Source organism: Panthera uncia, chromosome B1 (assembly GCF_023721935.1).
Source record: "Panthera uncia isolate 11264 chromosome B1, Puncia_PCG_1.0, whole genome shotgun sequence".
Lineage (NCBI taxonomy): Eukaryota > Metazoa > Chordata > Mammalia > Carnivora > Felidae > Panthera > Panthera uncia.
Genome location: NC_064811.1, coordinates 71,453,505 through 71,472,114, shown reverse-complemented (window position 1 = coordinate 71,472,114; position 18,610 = coordinate 71,453,505). Strand labels below are relative to the sequence as shown.

General features: G+C 39.7%; 1 protein-coding gene across 2 annotated transcripts in view; it reads right to left on the bottom strand.

Annotated features, from left to right (window-relative positions):
- Window positions 1-18,610, bottom strand: part of HERC3 (HECT and RLD domain containing E3 ubiquitin protein ligase 3) — a 110,436-nt gene that overhangs the window by 81,325 nt on the left and 10,501 nt on the right. For both annotated transcript variants that reach the window (XM_049630871.1, XM_049630870.1), the window contains one exon: window positions 15,827-16,094. In XM_049630871.1, the coding sequence (XP_049486828.1) occupies window positions 15,827-16,052 (226 nt within the window). In that variant the 5' untranslated portion in view covers window positions 16,053-16,094. The remainder of the gene's footprint in view (window positions 1-15,826; window positions 16,095-18,610) is intronic.

The window sequence follows — 18,610 nt, the reverse complement described above, 5'->3', positions numbered from 1 at the left end:
ACACACACATATATACACACACACACACACATATATATATACACATACACAGTATGGTACTGTAAATGTATTTTCTCTCTCAACATTTTGTTTTTATTTTTAATTTTTTTAATGTTCATTTTTGAGAGAGAGAGACAGAGAGAAAGAGAGAGAGATACAGAGTGCAAGCAGGGGAGGGGCAGAGAGAGGGAGACACAGAATCCAAAGCAGACTCCAGGCTCTGAGCTGTCCGCACAGAGCCCAACACAGGGCTTGAACCCACAAACCCTGAGATCATGACCTGAGCTGAAGTCGGCTGCTTAACTGAGCCACCTAGGCGCCCCTCTCTCATCATTTTCTTTTCTCTAGATTATTCTAAGAACACAGTATATAATACATATAACATACAAAACATGTGTTAATTGACTATTTATGTTATCAGCAAGGCTTCCAGTCAACAGTAGGCTATTAGTATCTAAGTTTTGGGGAAGGCAGAAGTTATACATGGATTTTTGACAGCATAGGGGTTAGCACCCCTAACCACTGTGTTGTTCAAGAGTCAACTATATTTCCAACGGATTTCATAAAAACGTCCTCAAAAGCAAATCAGGCCACTCTGCTGTAGGACTGCAGGCAGTACTTCTAGGGGTGACCTTTCTTTCTTGGAGCTTCACACCTACAAGCATGCAGATCATTACAGGCCAACAAGCAAATGTCTGACAGCTAACGTTCAGTAAGCCTGTCTAGAAATAAATTCCACATAACAGTCACAGGACGGAAAAATCAAAGGGACATAATTTTTTCAATAAAGTTTGGGCTTGACTTTTTTTTTCACGGAGCTGCAATTAACTTTTTTTTTTTTAATTAAGATAAAATTGACATACAACATTATATTAAGTACAACATAAGAATTCGATACTTATATATACTGCAAAATGATCACAACAATAAGTCTAGTTAACATCCATCACCACACCTAACTACAAAATTTCTTCTTGTAATCAGAGCTTTTAAGATTTACTCTCCTAGCAATTTTCAAATATACAATCCAGTACTGTTCTTGACAGTCCCCACATCCTTAGGACTTACTTATTTTATAAGTGGAAGTTTACACCTTTCGACCACCTTCTTCCATTTCACCCACCCTTCCCCACCCCACTCCCTGTCTCTGGCAACCACCAATCTGTTCTCTGTACTTATAAGCTTGAGTTTCCTTTCCTTTTTTTTTTTTTTTGGCTCCACATATATGTAAAACAATATGGCACTTGCCTTTCTCTGACTTATTTGGCTTGATTTTATTTCTACAAAATGGGATTCTATAGTCCTTAATTAGTAACTCTGTTTCTTTCATGATATAATCATTCATTTATTCAAGAAATAATTACTGGGGCACCTGGGTGGCTCAGTTGGTTAAGCGTCCAACTCTTGGTTTAGGCTAAGGTCATGATCTCTCAGTTCTGTGAGTTCAAGCCCCGCATCAGGCTCCACGCTAATGCTGTGGAGCCTGCTTGGGATTCTCTTTCTCTCCCTTTCTCTCTGCCTCTCTCTCTCAAAATAGAAAATAAATAAAAAATGATAATAATAATTACTGAAGGCTGCACTTAAATATGCCAGATACTATTCTAGGTGTTGGGAGATACAAAACAGTCCTGATCCTCATGGAGCTGAAACAATTATGAGAAAGACAAAGACAAGACAAAGACAGAATGCAGTATATGAGACAGGCCTAAACTATGAAGAAAAACAAAGTGGGGAAGGAAAATAGCAGGGTTGGGGGGGGGGGCAGGGGGGCATAATTCACAGGGTAGTAAAGTTAAAAGGGTGGGTTCCAGGATGGCTTCAAGGTTTGTGACCTGACGACTGGTACTGCCATTTACAAAATAAGAGAAAAAGGGGTGGAGAACAGGTTTAAAAGAAATATCAGGTTTGGCTTGGTATATGTTAAACTTAAGATGCCAATTACACATCCAGGTAGAGATTTTAAATGGATACCAAGCCTGGGATTCGGTGAAGTTAAGGCTGGAAATAATTTGTGAGTCAACAGCATAAAAGATGGTACTTAAAGCTTTATCTTCTGACTGTCCGTTATATTTATTCAACTTCTTCCCTAGAGGATGAGCAAGCTGTTTCCATTACTTTGCCACTGAAAACGCTGCTGCAGTAAGCATCCTTAGAAATATTTTTCTTCTGCTATATATTAACATTTTTATTTGTGTAAGGAAGCTTAAAAATAGAACCGCTTATTCAAAAGGTATAACCATTTTAAATTTTACTAAATACAGCCAGGTGATTTACAGAAAGGATTGTAGCTGCTCATACTTCCTCAATCAGCGCATGACTGCCCATTTTTCAGTACCAGTGAGCAGCGAATATTATTACTCTCTGAAATTTTTTGCCAATCAAACAGATGAAAAAAATGGTATCTCATTTTAATTTTCATTTCCTTTCACATATTGGCTATTTGTAAGTACTCTTCTGTAAAATGTCCATTTCATTACAGGGTTGCTTATCTTTTTCTAATCAACTAGAAGATGCCCTGGTATATTTGAGATATGAAGCCTTTATCTGGTAATTCATGGCACTATTTCTCCCAACCTAGACTCATCTTTAGGTTTTGTTCATGAATGCCTTGTATCACAGAAAAAATTTAATTTAATGCAAACCTGCCAATCATTATTCTTTATGGCTCCTGGACCGCCTGTATCAAGCTTCTAAACACATTCCCCTAATTTTTTTCCTATTGTTTTTGTAGTTTTACTTTTCACATTTATGTCCTTCATACATCTGGAAGTTACTTTTGAATATGGAGTGAGCTATGGGGTCTAGGTCTATTTGCAGGTAAACAGCCAACTCTAACAATTCCATTAATTAAGTGAACCGTCCTTTCCCACTGAAATGCCTTGGTAGCATATGCCTGACTCACCTGGGCAGCCATGCAATCCTCACCAGAAATAAATTCTGTATTAAAAGCATAAAGAAAGTCAAAGTGCCCTAGTCCTTAATATAAATATACAAATTAAACAAACAGTGATGTACAAAATTCAGAATCAAGAATGCAGTAAAGGAAGAGGAACAAAAGAAGTGAAAAAAGACCAATGGCTTCTTCTTGATTTGCAGCTCTGGCCTGATCATGATGACACTCAGTCCAAGCAAGGGACAGAGAGGAGGCACCCACGGTGGAACAGAAAAGAATTCATTTAAGTCTTTGGCTCCCTCCAGCCCTTCCTGTCACAGAGCTTTCCCTGGTTGGTTTCATCCACATGCACTAAAGCCTGAAGCTCCCCCACTGGACACTAGAGGGTCAGTCCTCAGATCTCGAGACAGCTGTGTGTGGCTGGAACACTGCCAGAGTTAACGGTTCATTAAAACTATGGACAAACTTGAAAACAGTGTTTTTCTGACCCAAATATCTAAATCAAGGCAGTTAAATGGTAATTCATACAGTGATTTAATAAAGGGATGGGCAGGGGCGCCTGGATGGCTCAGTCAGTTAAGCGTCCGACTTCAGCTCAGGTCATGATCTCACGGCTTGTGAGTTCAAGCCCCACACTGGGCTCTGTGCTGACAGCTCAGAGCCTGGAGCCTCTTCAGATTCTGTGTCTTTCTATCTCTCTCTGCCCCTCCCCCACTCACACTCTGTCTCTATCTCTCAAAAATAAATAAACATTAAAAAAATTTTTAAAAAACTAAAGGGATGGGCAGTGAGGAGATGGAATGAGTTTGATTTTTTTCTTGAGCTCATAAAATGATAAGAGAAAGAAATTCTATGGGTCCAATGGCCTTGCCCCATCCTGGGTGAAGTGTACTGGAACCCTCCCTTCATTCAACCTATGTCTGCTGGTGTGTGTGTGTGTGTGTGTGTGTGTGTGTGTGTGTGTGTTTGAGTGAGAGACACAGAGAGAGACAGAAAAACAGGGGCAGGGGAAGAGAGACCTATCCTTCACGGATCTCTGGGAATTGGCTCACCCCTTCCTAGTCACACTGGGTCAGTCTAGAAATACAAAAAGTCGCTATTTAGAAAACCTAAAGATGAGTCATCCTCCCTATAAGACTAGCCAAGGAAGCTTTATATTAAAGCTAGAATATTAAAGAAGAAAGGAGACAGGCATCTAGTCAATCTGAATTATACCAGTCACCAACAGGAGAGCATGAAATCGCCAGAATGCCTATATACTGTTTACCACTAACATCTCCACAGTGCAAATACTAAACACATTCACCAAAGCTTTCGTGCTTCAGAAACTACCCTCAGCGAAGAATGAAAACCAGTAAGATGGGTAAAGCATAGGGTAATACTCATAAAAACATCATAGAAAAACTTCCAATTTCTCATTCATGACTAGCTGGTTTGGGGTATCTCTATCATGTGCTACTTCACAGTAAATAAAAACACTCCATAATTACCTCTGCCTTCTTCCCTCCATATGAAGAAAAAAAGAACACTTAACTTGTGCCTCCTGGTAAGCTCAGCATGACTGCTATCTCACTTTTCCTGTCTTTCCTTTCTCTTCTCCTGGTTGCCAATATTCTTACTTCTAGTTGGGCTTGGAGAAGACCTAGGATGGCCCATCAGCGGCCTTCACCTCCTTAAAGGAAACCAGGCGACTTGCACCTAAAGGCATAATGGGCCCCCACTCTCTACCTCCCTGCCCCGTTCCTGCGCCCCACATACTCTGAGTATATGCAGAATGTAGAACCTGCTGTCTCACTCAGCACAATCTATTTAACCATGATCAGCACTATTCATACAGCACTAGGCCAATTCCAAACCAATAAATGATCCTTTTCACTTGATAAAGTACACCGACCACAAATCTATGCAAAGTGGGAAACAGGTTCTTTAAATTTTTAAGGACTCTCTGCAAGCTCTCATTAATATTACTTTGAAAAGAGGTGGGGGAGGGAGGGGAAAGAGCTCTAAATTGGTGTAGCCAGTATGGAAAATGGTATGGAGGCATTTCAAAAAATTAAAAACAGCAATTCCATACAATCTAGTAATTTCACTACTGGGTAGTGAAAGAAAACAAAAACACTAATTACAAAAGATATGCACCCCTATGTCTACTGCAGCATTGTTTACAATAGCCACGATATGGAAGCAACCTAAGTGTCCATCGATAGATGAATGGATAAAGAAGATGTGGTATATGGGGCACCTGGGTGGCTCAGTCAGTTGAGCATCCGACTTTGGCTCAGGTCATGATCTCGCAGTTTGTGGGTTTGAGCCCTACATCGGGCTCTGTGCTGACAGCTCAGAGCCTGGGGTCTGCTTTGGATTCTGTGTCTCCCTCTCTCTCTCTGCCCCTCCCCCGCTCATCTCTCTCTCTCTCTCTCTCTCTCTCTCTCTCTGTCTCTCTCTCTCTCTCTGTCTCTCTCTCAAAAATAAATATTAAAAAAATTGTTTAAAAAAAAGAAAATTGGTATATGCATACAGTGAAATATGATTCAGCCATAAGAAAAGAATAAGATCCTGTCATTTGTGATAACATGAATGGATTTACAGCATACTAGACTAAGTGAAATAAGTCAGAGAAAGACAAATACCATATATTTCACTTATATGTAGAATCAGAAATACAAATGAATAAACAAGTAAAAAAGCAGAAACTGACCCATGAATACAGGTGGTTGCCAGAGAGAAAGGGGTTGGGGGGATGGGCAGAATGGGTGAAGGGGAGTAGGAGCTACAGGTTTCCAGTTTCAGAATGTATAAGTCATGGGGATGAAAAGCACAGCACAGGAAATATAGTCAATGTTATTGTAGTTGCATTAAGGAAAAAAAGAAAAGATACAGCCTTATAACTCTCCTCCTAGCAGTATGAACAACTCCCCAAATAGCTGACGGGCTGAGATGCTATTGTGACTAGACCTCATGGAAAGTTCTCACTCTCAAATTTTAATGAGGTAAATCATATTCCTTTGGAAGTCTGAGCCCACTGCAAATGTTTTCATTTCAATACCTGATAGAGTATCAAAGGAGAAAAATATCACAAGAAAGAAAATTAAACTTTCAACATAATAGGCTAATTTTGGCATCCAAAAAAACAGCATAGTGGCAAAGCAAACCTTGCTGGTAAAGCACCTAGGAATAAATGCAGACTCTAAATCAGACCCAAGAAATCTTACAACCATATCAGTGAGCTAGAGAATTGGCAAGAAGCATAAATCTCCACATCACTACAAAATTCCACTCCCATCCATCCACCACTGCCTTATACATAAACTCACCCACATGGGTGGCTCAATCGGTTGAGTGTCCAACTTCAGCTCAGGTCATGATCTCATGGTTCACAAGTTCAAGCCCTACATCAGGCTCACTGCTGTCAGCGCAGAGCCGGCTCTGGATCCTCTGTACCCCTCTCTCTGCCCTGCCCCGCTTGTGCTCTCTCTCTCAAAAATAAACATTAAAAATAATTGTTTTAAAGCCTCCCGTTACTGGAAGGTATTTGTATCAATTGTATTAACAAATGGATATTCTTATTCACCTAGAAATTTACTTACTGCCAGGAAAAGGTACAGTGGTAAGGGGGTGGTAAGGGCTGGAAGACACTGGAAACAGTGTATTTTAGTGTCTGCCTCATTTCATGACTTTATATTAGTTTGACAGTTAAATGCAGGAGGACTGCTAATAAATGAACACCTGATTCATGGCCCAGGTGATACTATTTGCTAAAGGCAATACTCTCAAGACATTCAAGATTTTTGCAGTCTAATTAAAAATGGGTAAAAGTGATAAAGTTTACTGAGCTGAAGTTGCCAAGTCTACTAAAGCTCCCTTTAGAGAAGTTCTGCTGTGTGATACTAAACCCTTTGTTTGTTCTGTGAAGCCTCATAAACGGAATAGTTATCACTCAAGTCACTCTTTTATCCTCCATCCTTAAAATTCTGTGATTTTCTTTAAAGACCACTGTGATCTTTGTTGACCTAACCCCAGAAATCTCCCAGAACCCATACAGTACGTGGCAAAGCAACAAAACAGTAAAGCCTAAGAGACATTTTATTCACCATATTTCCTACACTATGTGCCTACTACACTGTGCTTAGCAATGAAATACAAAGATGAATAAGATACTAATTCCTGGGGCGCCTGGGTGGCTCAGTTGGTTAAGCATCCAACTTCGGCTCAGGTCATGATCTCATGGTTTGTGAATTCAAGCTCCGCATCAGGCTCTCTGCTGTCAGTGAAGAACACACTTTAGATCCTCTGTCCCTTCTCTCTCTGCCCCTCCCGAGCTCATGCTTGCTCTCTCTCTCTCTCTCTCTCTCTCAAAAATAAACAAACATGAAAAATACATTTAAAAAAAATACACAATTCCGTATCATATACCATAAACATCATAAAGTCATTGCCTCATAAGGGCAGCCATCAGTTGTTATAAAAGCTGATGTTAAGGTATTGCTATTGATTCCATAAAGGGAACTATAGATTATAATATGGAACAAAAATAAAACTCCATGACTCCACTTTAAGGTGTCAAAGATCCCACCAGTATGCACACAATATGAAACCAACCTTGCAGAAGACAGTGTGTTGCTTACCCATCAGCCATCACCCACTTCTTCCTTGTACCAGAACTCTTAGGGCTGCTGGGCCCCTCCCCAGTCCTAGGAGATGACCCTTGACTGTGCCAGACAGATATTTCCTACTTCACTTACTCAGGCACACCAGTGACTGGTCTACGGTAACCCAGGCCTGGCCAGTGAGGCAAGAGAGGATATACGAGGGGGCTCCTAGGCAAGGTTTTCCCCATTTTAAAAAATGACACACAAGAAAACTCCCCTTCCTGTCTGCCTTTGAATACAGCTGTGTGAGAATGTGATGCCTGGAACTGTGGCGGTTACCTTGTGACTAGGAAGGGACACGCCCAAGGAAGAAAGACAACAAAATGATGAAGGCAGAACAGGAAGATGGGAAGCACCTACGTCCTTGATGATGTCATTATGCCACTGATTTAACCAATCCTAGACCTCTATAAAGAGATATGCAGTTTTACTCACTGTTCCTGCCATATTTTAGTATTCTGTTACTTACAGCTGAGAGCATCCTAATATAGGCCCATTTAGGAGGGGGAAAACGAAAGCAGGGATTAGACAGGTTCAGACTCCAAAGTGATTTCTTCTTAGGTGATTGCAGAATGCAGAAAGGAAAACCACTTAACCTTCCTTCAGGTCATTTAGATCCCTGCCCAAAGATGCACGCCCATCAAAGCTAAAAGGAAAACTAATCACACACAGAATTCAGCTGGGCTCAGCATAAATTGATTGTACTCTATTTTCTGAACCTGTGGCAAGATCAAATCACCCCACTAACTGTCGCCAAACCACTTCAAGTCCTCCAGAAGCATCACAAAGAAGCCCTTGGTGTACTATAATGTCCACAGATGCCTATTTTGCTTCACTTCTCTTTGCAATTTTGGACCAGAATGCTGGAGGCAATGTTAACCATGGCATAAAGATTACATATATACATGAATGTCCATATGTGGATAACCCATTTTTACAGAGTGCCCTATATATGCAAAATGTTTTTCTTGGGACCAATAAGGTGAAAGACCCCAAAAAACTAAAGATCAAGAAACAGACCATCCTTTAGAACTCACATAACATGTGAAGTCTCTCTTAATGACCCTAGCTTATATCACCTCCCTCCCCTGTATGCAAAGACCATTCATCAGATCCTATAGTGTTAAGGGAACCTATAAAAATGATCAAAAAATATATATATATATAATATATAATAAATTTATTATATATATAATATATACATATATAATGAATTTATTAATTTAATATGCTGGAATAGTAGGATCAAAAAAAATGTAATGGAAGATGTTAACACATACTACTATAATACTACTATTACTACTGGTAGCACTAACTGAGTGCTTACTTTGGGCCAGACATTATTCCAAAAACCCAAGATACAACTTATTGTATCCTCACAAAAATCCTAATTTGTAGATATTATTATCCATGTTTCACAACTAAGAAAACTGAGACACAGAGAGGTTAAGCAACCTTCCCAGAATCACACAATCAGTGCGTGGCAGAGCCAGGATAACAATACAGGAAGTCTAGCTCCTGAATCCATGCTCTTATTCACTATGCTGCCTCCATAATTAGCTAACACTCCAAATGAAAATCACTCAGAATAACAATTTCAACTGCTATGAGTCATTTAATAATTATAATACAAATTACAATACATGTCTTAAAATGAGTCAAAACCTGATTCAAAGTCTGCAAGGATATGAGACAGTCTATCTGTTGGAGAGTTACCAAAGATTTCAACATTACATGCTATGAAAGTGCATTTACTCAGATTCTGGTAGGTCCTGAAGAACTGTAAAATACCAGCTGAAGAGACATATACCATCCAGACTGATAAATTTCTTAAAAACATTTTATCATTCCTAGATCTATGAAGATCGCAGATCACCAAGGTATACAAGAGATGATCAAAACTGCCAAATGACAAAATTGTTACTGCAACACAAAAATTCAGAACTAAAGGGTGGACTTAACCCACTGAAAACATGGGAAATCCCTGGAGAATGACACCATTACCAAAGCTGCCCCTTCTCTGAAATGCTAGCTTTCACTTCTCCCACAAGCTCACAATCCTAAGATAAACATGAACTTGATATGTGTGTGGTTGTAAAAGATGCCATTTGTTAGAAATCTGAATTTAGTACTGTCGGTAACCTGACTTAGACCTAACTCTTCACTACAACTCTTATTTTGACACATTTAGAACCCTGATCACTTGCTCAGCACATGGTGAGCTGTATTATGTAATCCTTACAGAAACACATCTTACATTCCCTCCTAGCTTATAAACTCCCAAAGGATAGGATTTGCACTAAATGCATCGTGTTCCAACAATAACTACAACAAACGAGGAACCTAGTAGTCCAGTCACTCTGTAAATATCTGCTCAATCAGTGACTGAATAAGAAATAAATAATTCGAGGAAATAAAGGAACAAAGAACAAGAGGCAAATTGCAAGGCAATATATATCTGCCTGAGATATGAATGATCATGTGTCTTTTCCCCCAGATTACCTGGCACCCAGAAGAGTATAAAAGAACAAGCTGACAGTCATCTGATGATTTTAAAGATGAAAAGGGAATTATTTCTCCATATCTTTAATCAAAACACCTTGACAATATCTGGTTATTCAACCAGTAAATTAAAGAATACAAGTTTCTCAGTGACCAAGTTTACATCCTTTTTATTTCTTTTGTAAGGAATGAGTGGAAATTAAATGTTAACAAGAAAAACAGTTCTGAGAATAAAATTCTGTTGTGCCTTTCCAATCAGCCTGAGGTTAAAAAGATGTCCATCGACAAAATTCTAGGATTACTAAAACCAAACTGTCGGCACACAAGCAAAACTGAAACTCAACCCCCTTTCCTGTTCTCTTTTATATATACCTGGAATGATAATACTGACCTACTTTACAGAACTGTCATGAGAATTAGTCAGATTAAAAAATGTCAAGCACATAGAAAGCGATTATAGTATCTATAGTTAACCACTCCTACAATTAACAAATGAAGGGAGTCTCTTGTACCACGATGCAAACCACTGCGCTAATTACTTAAAAGTAACACTGCAAATTTTTACAAGTCACAAATAACACCTCACATTAAAGAATATGCTTATAAATAAGTACATATTTTCTAAAACTTTCAAGTATCTTTAAAGAAAGTAGTCTGAGTACAGACAGGAAAAAGTAACTTTTGATTAACCATACCAGGAAATAAAATTATTAAATAATATTGGCTCCTGAACTCCAAACCTCTTGAACTAGAAAGCTGTCCACTCAGCTAAAAAGAAGTCACCACATTCCATAGGGTTTGATTACTACCTCTGTCATCGTCATCATCATCATCATCATCATCATCATCATCATCATCAGAAAGGGCTGTGCAGCCTCCTGGACCACCTGCCACTTCTAATGAGGAAAGGATGGGGCTCCTAACAGTCCAATGTTGAGATCGGAACATTTCCTATGGCACTTTCTGCCTTTTATATCAGAGTATGCCCACAGAAATATGCACTTCAATAATAGGAAGTCATTATAAGATGTCTTCAATATCCTTTCAGCTCAGCTAGTTTGCTTTTTGGCAAAAGCTGATTAACATGACAGAGTTACTGTGTCCTTCAGATGCCCTCAAGCAACTTGATAAGCTCTCTGAAAGTGTTACTTCTACCAGGGTTAGCAGCAACCACAGCTCTGGGAATCGCTGCTTTTGAAATATTCTGCTTTATAAACCTCATTTATCAAACAGCGGGAAAGCTGTTACATATGGTGATGGGCGTTATGGAAATGCTTAGGTTGAATATAAAGTGTGAATGTGAATCGGATTAAATTACCTGCAAGAAAGGGAGAAACTAAGTGAGGAGGAAGGAAAAGGAACCAATCATAGATATGAATCAAACAGGGTTGCACAAAAATATTGAGTCTGCTTACAAATGGTTATCCTTGAGGTTTGCTACGAAAAGGTTTCCTGAGATGTCAATGCAGAATTTTTAAATTTTAACATAGTCAAGTTAGATTAAATAATTAAATAATTGTACCTATCACAGTTCTTGCCTACTCAAATAGGAAGAAAGGTTAGAAGAGGTTTCTATAAATTCAGACATCCCTAATAACACAAGGATTAGCTTGGGCTAAAATCCCAATAGGAAAATTCAGAGTTATACATGGGGAAAGGAGACTTGTGGATTACCTGAAGAATACAGTGCTGACAATGTGGCTGGGTGGAAATAAGAGAAGCACAGTAAACTAAGGTAAAATTCTTGAATTTTTTTTTCTATGGGCAACCAGTTTCTATTTTAGTTTAATAAAATATTTCAAGATGTGCTTAATGTTCAGGTATAGCTTAGTAGCTTTACTTACAAAAAACCATAATTAAAAGAAACATAATTTAGGAGGAAAAACTCATGTTTTGCTTCCTCTTTAAAAAAAAAAAATTAAAAAGGAGGGGAGGCACACAAATCTTCCTATAATGTAGCTCTGTAACTCTAGGTTTCAGGAAATTATGAGATGAATTCATGGGCAAAAAAATGAGGAAATCAGTTAGTAATAATCCTACGATGCCCTTGTCACTGAAACTATCCCTGATTTTGGGGGAGAGGTAAGATTTACATCATCATGTAATAGGGAGAATGAAGGACAGAAAAGTCATATGGAAGAGGAATATGCAAAACAGTTACAATCCAACACTTAAAAAAAATTTTTTTTTAATGTTTACTTTTGAGAGAGAGAGAGAGCAAGCAGGGGAGGGGCAGAGAGAGAGGGAGACAGGGATCTGAAGCAGGCTCCAGGCTCCATACTGTCAGCATAGAGTCCAATGCGGGGCTCGAACCCACAAACCATGAGATCATGATCTGAGCCAACTGAGCCACCCAGGTGCTCCAATCCAACACTTAAAAAAAAAAAAAAAAAATCTGGACACTGAGTTTAGATGAAGCTTTGATACTGTGCCCACAAAAAATGCTTCTGGGAATCATAGGGCTCTTTGCCTTTGGCCAACACACGAATGAGTCAGTGACATACCTAAGCTAGAACCCCAAGCTGCCCAACACACTGGGAAAATATGAGGCCTTTAATAACAAGGAGTTTCAGTATTTGATGAATCCTTGAACCGCCCTCTCCCCATCACACACAAACACACACAAAGTTGGTCACATAAGGGCAGAACTAAGAAGAAATGAGAGTACAAGAAAAGCACAGCAACATCAGGAACCGCAAAAGCAATAGGAAACTATTAGATGTTCTCAAGGAGAAAAAAAACTCTTTAAAATCATTGTGTGTGTGCTTTATACCACTGCTATGTCACAGGTACAGGAGTCCTCCATAAAAATAAATGTGTGTACTTTTTAACCATGCCAGTTAGGCAACATGTATAAATTGATCAATTGGCAGGACAGACTCAAGGAAACATGTTCTAACAGAAGAGTTTCATCACAGTGTATCCCCTACCCCATCTTCTTCCATCTTTCCTTCCCCTCGCTCTTTTTAGCCTTTCACACCCTTGGTCTGGGCAATGATACCGACTTAAAATCACAAACCCACCCACTGCCCCCAGAAGCATCCTGAGGAAGTGGTCTGCTATCAAATTCCCTTCCCAAACACCACAGGGGTTATTTGGGGATAACATTCCTGCAGACCAGGGCCAGCACAGGCGCCCTGAAACAGGGTCTGTCTGTCACTAACTACCCCTACCCGCCCCATGCCTAGCAGCTCTCCAGGTCACAGTTCTCAATAAACACACAGAGAAAACAAGCTCATTCTCTTTTTCCCACTCATTAAAAATAAACCCAAATGGTCCCCAATTTAGAACCCACCTACCAAAGAAAAAAGTTAAAGAGAGGGAGGTGCCCACCCACATTATCTTTCCATTCAAAGAGGCACTATTCCACAGCTGCTATGGAGTTTATAATTAACAGACAAGCTTAGCCAACAACAGAAATTTCTGGAATTTATTGTAATTTACACTACAGCCTTGCTTATTACAAATTTAGATTACAAGCATGGGCTGGGTTCTGTGGTGGAATCCAAAAGCCTTCTTGAGGCACCTCTGGCTCAAGTCTCTTTCAATCACTCAGCCTTGCCTACAGGGAACAGTTGCAGGCCGAGGCGTTGGCCTGACTGGGTATGCAGGCAGAAGCTGTGACTGCTCCTGTTCACTCACTCGCAGAGCCCACAAACCTCCCACCACTAACTCTATAGAGCTGTGTCAGAAGGCTCCACTGGAACAATGCCACATTGCACTCAGATGTGTTCACCATGGTGCCTCCCACAGGTCTTTGCTATCCTTGTACTGTAAGCTCTTTGTTTCCTTTCTCAGGTGCGACCCCTGGTTGAATCCTTTCACCTCAGGTTCTAAGACAAAGGTGTCCAAGGAGGCTGGCACAGAAGGCAGAGTCACAGAGCAGACAGACAGGAGGGCCTGAGCAGGGCAGATTCACAGGTCATAGGTAGCTTTGCAGAGTCGTCTTTACAATTCGAATCTACTGTATCACGAGCTACACTAGGACAGGAAGTCCCCTTTCATAGGAAAGGGAATTGAGGCTCAGACATACAATCAGAGATGAGTAACGCCTGCACTAGTTTGTCTGACTCCAAGGTTCACCTTATGTTCTCTCTGCAGTACTGGAAAGATCTCCTCCTCATCTTCCTTCAAAGACTGGCCAGGGTGAGTACAAATCCTTTAAGGACTATTGGTATGAAGTAGGTCTTACACGTCTCTAAGTCCTGGTTGAATGTACACATTCCCATGGGAAAGACCAAGCTGTTGGACTGTGACTTGCCATTAATCCCTCTCTAGGCATTAACTGTTAGATACTGGCTCTCATTGGGGGCAACGGAGCAAGAGTACGGGTTTTATGTAAGACTCAAGTGAGTTTTAACAGGAGAAAGGGAAAGACCTTGGTTTTTAATCTTTTCCAAAAAAAAAAAATTTTTTTTAGAAATCAAAAAACTTCCTACATATTATACTTTCATATTAATTGGTAAAACACATAATGGATAGGATTTACTAACTCAATTATGAATTGGTAGCACCATTACTAAAATTTTATTTTAATGAATAGAATCTACTTACATTTGAAAACCTGTAGTATCAGGTGCATTGCACATGTAAATACACATGGCCCATGCTGAAACTCTTTCTGTGAAATCCCAAGAGTCCAGGGCCCTCATGTTAGAAAACCCCTGACTAAAACATTAGGATTTGCTCCAGGGAGCAGGCCTGGTGGGACATCTGAGGGAGGGCTCCAATGAAGGAACCTGGAGCAAAGAACAGGGAAGGAGCCCACATATCATACTTCACATACTTCGTAATTTTCCTTCCTTAAGACCAGCCTGATAGCCCTTTATCCAATGATCAACATTATTAATTTATAAATTAATACTGACATTTGGACAGGTGAACTACGGAACACAGCCACTTGCTATCGGAGACAATAAATATGAGAAAGAAGGGAGACAGTGTGTCACGGAAAAAATTTAGCTGATCCTAATGCCAAACTGACCTTCCTAGATGAACACGAACACCTTCCTAGATAAAATCATCTAGAAAAAACAGCAAGGCTCTTCTTTAATGAAACTTCGGTAGGTAGCCTCACTTGATTTGGATTGAATAAAAAAAGATAGTTAACAAACAAAATGACATATGCCCATGTTAGTGTAAAAACACACAACATGGTCACAATTGAAGACCCTATCTTACCATTTCTCACCACAAGGAGACTCATTTAAACATCATCACTTCTACTCCAAAATCCAACATTGAGAAAGTACCTCATAGATTCACACTAGATGTATACTGAAGGTCAACCTCACACAAAAAAGGTGGGAAGAAAAGTAATTCAAACCAACGGACTTTAAATATGCACAGCACCTTTTACCCTCTATCACCAGTCTTGCCGTACTATTGAACATTCCCTGAACAGTGGACTGCACCTTGATACCCATACTTTTTAAAAAAATAAATAAAAATGACTGGGTACACTCAGGTGTGTGCAATAAGCTTAATGTTCCTGCCACATTAATACACACACACTTGAAGTCTTACTCATGCTTCCTCCTTGACCCCCAAAGGCAGAAGGAATGAATCCCACTCCCCAATTCCCTCCAGCATACTCTTTGACTTACTTCAGACATCCTTCCACAGAGGATCCCTAGAGCCACATCATCACTACCTCCAAACAGTAGACCCCTGCACCCAGTCAGAGCCTCTTGAAAGATAAACACTCAAAAATCTTCCACCAGCTCTCCCCCTTTCCTCAGCCTTTCCTCACCAATCATCAAGGCAGACTAGGTGTACTCACCAGGCTGATTTCCTTCCCTCTCGTGGCCCAGCTGCCCCTTGGTGTTCAAACCACACGTGTAAACTTCCCCATCCTCCAGCAAGAACACGGAGTGGTTTCCTCCACAGGCCACTTCCTTGACGCTCCTATCTGATATGAATCCACACACCTGTGGCTCAGCCACAATCCCTTGCAGGTTGGTGCTGATCCCAGGTTGGCCCAGAGACCAATATCCCCAACATAACATTGTTCTTATCCTTCAGGGAGTCATGTAGCCGAGAAAAGAGTTCTGTAAAAAAAGGTTAAAAAAAAAAAATAGTCAGAGAAAATCACTTTTATTTATTTATTAAAGCTTATTTATTTTGGGAGACAGAGTGTGTGCACATATGCATGCACGTGCAGTGGAGGGGTGGGGAGAATCTCAAGCAGGCTCCGCAATGTCAGTGCAGAGCCCAAGGAAGGGCTTGACCCCAAGAACTGAGAGATCATGACCTGACCTTAAATCAAGAGTTGGACACTTAAACAACTAAGCCACTAGGAACCCCAAGGAAATCACTTTGAAGTAGTAAATATAATCAATGAAAAAAAAAAAAAAAATAACACTCCCCTGGAGGATGCACTCTCTCTCATTCAAAATAAATAAATAAACTCTAATAAATAAAAATAAACTGGGGCACCTACGTGCCTTAGTCGGTTAAGCATCCGACTTTGGTTCAGGTCATGATCTCACAGTTCATGGGTTCAAGCCCCATGTTGGGCTCTGTGCTGACAGCTCAGAGCCTGGAGCCTGCTTCAGATTCTGTGTCTCCCTTTCTCTCTCTCTCTGCCCCTCCATATCTCTCTCTCTCTCTCAAAAATAAACAGACATTAAAAAAATTAAAATAAATAAATACTAACACTCCCCTTAATATTCTTCAGATACCTTGCATGTCAAAATGATAACATAATATCACTGAAAATGTTCATAGTAATGATGCTATTTTTGTGTTTTAGTAAGAGTTCAAAAAAATATTTCTAAACAAATTTTGTATTAATGAACAGTGAACACTGACACAATGTGATTTTTAGATCACTGATGAGGAACTCCGAGTACAGGAGAGGAGACTGGCTAAAACAATTTTGCAAACCATTATGGCAATAAGTATCTGGAAGTTACCCTCACAACTTCATCGTGTCCTTTCTCCTTGCACCTTTTGAATTTTCTTATTTCATTTTTTTTTAAGTTTATTTATTTTGAGAGAAAGAAAGAGAAAGACAGAGAGAGACAGAGACAGAGAATATTCCAAGCAGGCTCCACACTGTCAGAGCAGAGCCTGATGCAGGGCTTGAACTCATGAACCACGAGATCATGACCTGAGCTGAAACCGAGCCTGGCAATTAACCAAATGAGCCACCAAGGTGCCCCTGCCTATTTCATTAAAAAAAATTTTTGAACTAATTAACCCCTTTAGGTAGTCTATTGTTAGCTTGGATAGTAATAATTCACCACTTGAAACAAAAATGAAAAATGGGGGGGAAAAGGTTATCTTCTCTGCCATTTCTTCTTACACATCCTTCTGGCTCAGAGTCAAGCTTCACTTTCTACCTGAAAGCCTCTGGGGACCATTCCAGCCACAGTTAGCCTGCATCCCTCTGACACATCTACTATACTGCCTTGGAGACTTTCTCAGTATCTTATAACTTAACTCCTCAGCCAGACTTTAACTGCCTTAAACAAAGACCACACAGTATAGCATATCTCTTTGAGTTGGCAGCTTCTCAATCAACTTTTGGCTGATTACTGCTGACTCCAGCCCAAAGTTTCACTACCTTTTAGAAATTTATGTTTCCCTTTCATACAAACAAAAACAAAATCTCATCCCTCTCTCCCAGTTCACACTCACCAGGATGGCTATAATCAAAAAGGGCAGTTAATAACAAATGTTGGTGAGGATGTATAGAAACTGGAGACCTCTACGTTGCTGGTGGGAATGTAAAATGGTGCAGATACTTTGGAAAACATTCTGGCACTTCATCAAAAGACTGAACGTATAGCTATCATATGATCTGGCAATTTCACTCCCTAGGTATCCAAGAGAATTGCAAATATGCATCCACACAAAAATTTGTATATGAATATTCATAGCAGCATTATTCATAATACCAAAAAGAAGAAATAAACCCAAACACCCATCAGTTGATGAATGAATAAATAAAATGTGGTATTTCCATACAATAGAATATTTTTTGACTACCTATGGTAATGTTACCTGACTTACTCTTTAAATTCTTAAGGCTTTCAGGAAAAGTATGGAAAACCGAAAATAAAATGTAAGACTGAAATTGCTTTCTTAACCAAATAGTTCTGTTTCTTCCCAAGATTCTTACTCCTTGTCTAGACTCTAGAACTAAAAGGATATTAAGCTTAAATGTTACTCTTTGAGTTAATTACATAGGAGGAGAGAGAAAATGCAAACTGGGGCAGGGGAGTAAGATATACATTTTAAAAGACCAGCAAGAGCACATAATCTTTTCATAATTTAATATTCCCAATTAACTTCTTCATTTTGAATGTTTCATGAATTTGTCCTTTCCCACCACCTACCAATGATTACAGAAGCAGCATACAACCATCACTGTGCTAATAAGCATTTTATATTATTATCTCATTTCATCTTCACAACAACCTTGTGCCATAAGTACTATTTTTAGCTTCATTTTCAGATAAAGCAAGCTTCAGAGAGATTGAGAAGCACGCCCAAGGTCACACAGCTACAAGAAGTAGGAACCAGGCTATGAATCTAGGCCTGACGCCAGTGTCCACAG